This window comes from Cryptomeria japonica, chromosome 3, assembly GCF_030272615.1.
Source record: "Cryptomeria japonica chromosome 3, Sugi_1.0, whole genome shotgun sequence".
Lineage (NCBI taxonomy): Eukaryota > Viridiplantae > Streptophyta > Pinopsida > Cupressales > Cupressaceae > Cryptomeria > Cryptomeria japonica.
Genome location: NC_081407.1, coordinates 331,954,646 through 331,959,708, shown reverse-complemented (window position 1 = coordinate 331,959,708; position 5,063 = coordinate 331,954,646). Strand labels below are relative to the sequence as shown.

The window sequence follows — 5,063 nt, the reverse complement described above, 5'->3', positions numbered from 1 at the left end:
TGTGGATGTTTCTTTGAGTCACACATATACTAAAATACAATAATAGGAAGTACTCTAGAAACTCTGCATAGATGTGTGTGTTATTATCAGTCCTTTGCTGATGAGTGTTTATACCTCTAATATTATTGTAGTATGGGTAATCTTTCATAGTATAGCCAGCAATTTCTTATGCTGACTTAATATGAAAGAAGCCTAGGCTATAATAACAATAGGGGAAAGCATGCAGAGATAATACTAGTTCTTCTTCTTCTTTTTTGTACTAACACTTAATAAAGTGGTTTGCAGAAGGTTTGTCTTCATAATATGTTTTGCAAGAAAAGCATAAGGCAAAAATGGCAATAGTGAACAACAAAGTCTGGCAGAAGCAATTTAACTCATGGGAAATTATAGATGCTACCTATGAAGGGCTTTTTGAACATCTAGAATGAAGAATTTGTAAAAAATTATATGCAACTCAATAAATGATATTAGATACTGACTGGACCTATGGTCTTGGGCAAGGCCAGAGGTTTTCTCCTCTCCACTCTTATCCTTGGGTTATGTCCATGGACCAGCCTAAGTGATCAGATATTTTTAGAAGGGCATGCTTGCACTTATCAATCTCTTCTCTTTGGTGCCATTTTGAGGATATCTCACACGAGTTGGATCAACATAATAAAAGAGTGGAATGATCGAGCCAGGGGTTCTTACCATTGCAGCGGCCTCCTTGAGACACCATATCGACTTGCATAGCTCTCAAAAAATATAGGAAAGCATATGGCATTGTCCTCCATCGCTCTTTCCAAGCTCAACCCAATCATTTCTCCCCTTTCCATTTTTTTAACTGTCTAGACTCTAGTAACATATTGAGTCCTACTGCGGAAGGCAATTTTAGTTGTGGGAGGCATGTATTCTTCCATCTTAGAGCTGGATCTCAAGGGAGGCTTACTAACTATAGAGAGTAAATGAAGGATTTAAACCAGAAAATTTATCTTTGTGTCAAGAACCATGATAGCCAGCACAAAAATATATGTCAAAAAAATAAATGAACACTTAGGAAAGTGCAGGTGGAAAATGTAAAGCTTGATCTGACAGCTCGAATCAACATCCTTCCTATTTTATTTTGTCTCTCCCCTTTTTTTTAAGCCTTCATTTAAAATGCATTGTTAATAGAATTGCAAATAATCCTATCAGCACCTTTGTTTTTTCAACTATCTGACTTCTCTACGAATCCGGGGAGATGTTTCTATGCGAAGGTGGGAGGTAAAGCACCTGGAATAGTAAACATCACGACCCTTTCTCCTTTCATTAAATCTGAGACTGTCCAATCACGTCCAACTCCTTATGATCTGCCAAAAGTGAAATCATGGCATTCCCTGGTACCATGTTTCCATTAGGAACCAACATTGCTAAAAAAATATTGTAGAGGGAACTGCTATGTATGAGTTATGCTTTCGTGCTGCATTTCTTGACGTTTTATCAGGTTTACGAGGAGTTTGGATTATGGATAATGAAAGGTACAAAAGTGAAATTAAATTGTTTTAATTTAATTACACAGATGTATCGATTGCTCACATGAAGGAATAATTCAACAATTGGGAAATTGGCATGGACCACAGTTTCAATGCTAGGTAACTTCAATTACTACAATTGAGGGAATGAATCTACAACTTTCCAATCATTCTAATCTAAGTGAGAACCAACCAGAAACTTATGAATCTTTTGTTGGTACCACTATTTTAGCAAGACCAACCATGTTCAATTGATACCACCCTGTCCATTAGTCAAGAAATTCGCATCCAAGATAATAATAATTATAAGCAAGAAGATTCTAATTAAATAATTGAATGAATTGACATTGAGAATATAGATATAATACAAATTGTGCATAAATTCTAGTTCAGTTATTCATCTTGAGGGTTATTTTTTTTCCTTGTTTTTTACTTGAGTTTGTGTATAACATTATAAAATCTGTACTTAAATTGACTATACCAAAATAAATTTCGCGACTAGGATCAAGTGCAGGTGACTAGAGAGAGGGAGACTTGAATCGTAGGTTGGGCGGGAAAATTTCAGTAGGAATCTTGGAGTTGAGGCTTTGACAAACAATAGCAAGGGCATCCTATTGTGCATTGGAAGGATCCGCGTACAAGGAATTTTAGGAGGGATAGGTTTTTTTGGCGAAGGGGTCAAAGGCGTAGACGATTGAGTCAACAATCATAGCCCGTTTTTGACATCTGCGAGGGCACCCCAGACCAATCTCCTCGATCCTCCGGATCGAATGATTCTAAGGCACATTCAGATCATTGCCCCATTAATAAATTTTTTTTGTTCCCTCCTTCATATGTCTCATGACCTAATAGTACTTCCATAGAAAACCCCTATTTTCTTTGCTCACCAAATTGTATTCCCATCCATGGGCATGGATATAATACAACAAATCTGGTCAGATCTGGAGCTCTCATCGATCCAAAAAAGTTTGTTAGAGTTTGGAGAAAGAAGCAACCGACTATACAACCCAATGATGGTTTTCATAATGATGAAGTAACTCACCATAATATGGATTATCTGAGTGCAAATCAGGGGTTTCAAAGATCAAGCAACGACCCTTCCCATGAATGCAATGATGCTAATAAGAAAGATCAAATTTATACGATTATTATTCTAGAGCATGCTCTTGCACCACACATTTCTTTTTTATGGGAGACTGCATTAATAGGTAAGTTTTGGGATCCCATGTTACAGATTGATGATATTTTTGATTGGGGAAAACGAATTTGGAATGGTCTTGAACAATTTTTTTTCATTGATTGTGATTCCAAGTACTTTATTGCTCTTTTTTATTCCAAAATACGCATAGATGATGCACATATGGTTAAAGGATGGTTTTGTAAGGGTTGTAGTCTTTTTATGGTTCCATGGATTCGAAACTTCAAACCTAATCCTTTCTTGTGTATGTTTATGCCCTTTCGGATTTCTTTCCCATCTTTACCTTTGGAGTATCAAGATCCGAAAATTATTGAACTGTTTGCTAATAACATCGACATTTTTATCAAGCATGATCTTGTACCTTTCGAGGAAATCAGTTTGCCAATTAAGATTTGTTTACTTCTTAATTTGTCCAAGTCTCTTCCTTCTCAGCTTACAATTATTACTAAATGGTGTAATTGGGATCATAAAGTTTTAATAGAAGATGCCTCCTCTATGGATAAGTATGCTAGCCATTTGGAGCATTTTAATACGCAATGCCAGGGCCCTCATCAGTCACCAATGATTGTTTGTAAGGATTATTCTGTGGATCCTCAACATTGTGATTTTAAGAAGCCTCAGTTTGGTGAACAAGTTCAATCTTCCAGTCCTCAAAAATTCATTTCATAGGATAATGTTTTTGTACAACAATCTTTGATGGTGGCCAATGAGCTCAAAACACAAGATGTGGAGGTTAACTCATGCCTACATCCTCATGTCGATTCTGTTAGAGTAAAGGTTTTAATTTAATCATGTTGATTAAATTACCTTTATTCCTCTCTTAAGATTTCACTTTAGTTTGCATTTGTGACATTTAATAATTATATTAATTATTAAATGTCTACCTATTAGGGTTTCTTTTAGGGTTGCACAATATCCTTTTATAAGGATTCATCATTGTAATTTATCTCTCTCTTGGATGAATACATTTTTTCAGCTTTCAGAGCACCCTTGCTTGTTTGTCTCCATCTCTTCTTTCTGTGACAGGTTATTTGCATGCAGGTGATCTTCGGTGTCTGTGAAGTTGGCTTTCTCAACTTCTACATGGTATCAGAGCGTAGATCTGCAGCTACCTGTTCTTGTTTTGAGATTTTTGGCTTTGGAAGCAGATCTGGGGTTTCAGGAATTTTTTTTGTGTACCTAGGGTTTGAGATTTTTTTCTGAGTACTTTGGGCCTAAACGGACCACACCATCATGCTCAAAAGGCCCAAAAACCCCTATGGTCATATAAAATTTGACCTATTTTGGTTCCTGAGCCTCTGGGAGCAATTTTTTTCTCAGATCTAGGCTGTACGTCCCTGGCATGCAGATCGAGAAAAAAAATTTTCAAAAAATAAAAATTTGCCTTTTTACGGCATGCAAGCCGAAATTTGTTTTTAAAAAACAAAAAAAGGTGAAAAAAAAAAAAGGGAGGTTTGTTTCTTTTTAAGAAAAAAAAAATTTTTTGGGAAAGTTTTTTTTGGGGTTTGGGGTACCGCAGGGTACCGGACTGACAGGCCTGTCAGACCTGTCAGTCCGGCCTCCGGCCTCCGGCCGCCACTGCTGTTTCTCCGACCGCCACCGGCTTCGTCTCCAGTCCCCGCGGGGCGCTGCATTTCCTCCGGCTCCCGCCCCGCCTCGGCTCCGGCTCCGGCGACTTTCCTTCGGCTCCGGCTCCGTGCTCTCCCACCGGCGTGTCTCTCTGGCGCCGCTCCCGCCCTGCCGGCAAGCCACCACCGCCCGAGCAGCGCCACTTCCTTACCGGCCGCCGCCTCCCTGCGCTGCCAGGCCCGCCGCCACCTGCCGCCGCCAGGCTCCGCGCTCAACCCTGGCCCGCTGCCTCTGCCTCCCGGCAGCCACCGGTGTGCCACCCAGCAGCCGCCTCTACCCGGCCTGTTTTCCGGCCAGCCACCGCAACCGCCATTAGGCCGCCACCCGGCCGTCACCGGTGCGCCACTGGAGCTCCGCTCCCTGGCCACCGAACCACCAAACATCAACTAGACCCCCTTTTTTGGCTTTTTCAAGGGGGGGTTTGGTTTTTTTGCCCTATCTTGGGTATACAGAGTCATTTTTTCAAGAACGAATAGGCATCGGAAAGCTGGTTCCGAGGCCAACCTCATGGTGTTGGTAATTTTTTCCAATTTTGCTGTTTGACTATGTTTTTTTACAGTCAAAGTGAGGTCTCTTTTTTGCACTCCGGGAGACATAGAATGAGCATCCGACCTCCATTTTTTGAAAACTTTATATTTTCGGAAAGCGTGTTCTGTGTACTTTCCAGAAATATCATTTTTTTTTTCAGATTCTACTCCATGCATATTTTATTCAGTTTTTTGCTTTTTAGCACTCTGGTGGATATC

General features: G+C 39.9%; 1 protein-coding gene across 1 annotated transcript; it reads right to left on the bottom strand.

The window, feature by feature from the left end:
• Nucleotides 1-4,010: 4,010 nt before the first annotated feature.
• LOC131874152 (uncharacterized) lies at nucleotides 4,011-4,700 on the bottom strand. Its single transcript, XM_059217396.1, has 2 exons — nucleotides 4,203-4,700; nucleotides 4,011-4,025 (listed from the first exon to the last, which is right to left on the bottom strand). Exons 1-2 carry the CDS (start codon nucleotides 4,698-4,700, stop codon nucleotides 4,011-4,013), a joined length of 513 nt encoding a protein of 170 aa, XP_059073379.1.
• Nucleotides 4,701-5,063: the final 363 nt, after the last annotated feature.

Excerpts from the sequence above, each read along its gene's own strand:
- LOC131874152 (XM_059217396.1), bottom strand. The coding sequence starts at position 4,700 with ATGTTTGGTGGTTCGGTGGCCAGGGAGCGGAGCTCCAGTGGCGCACCG.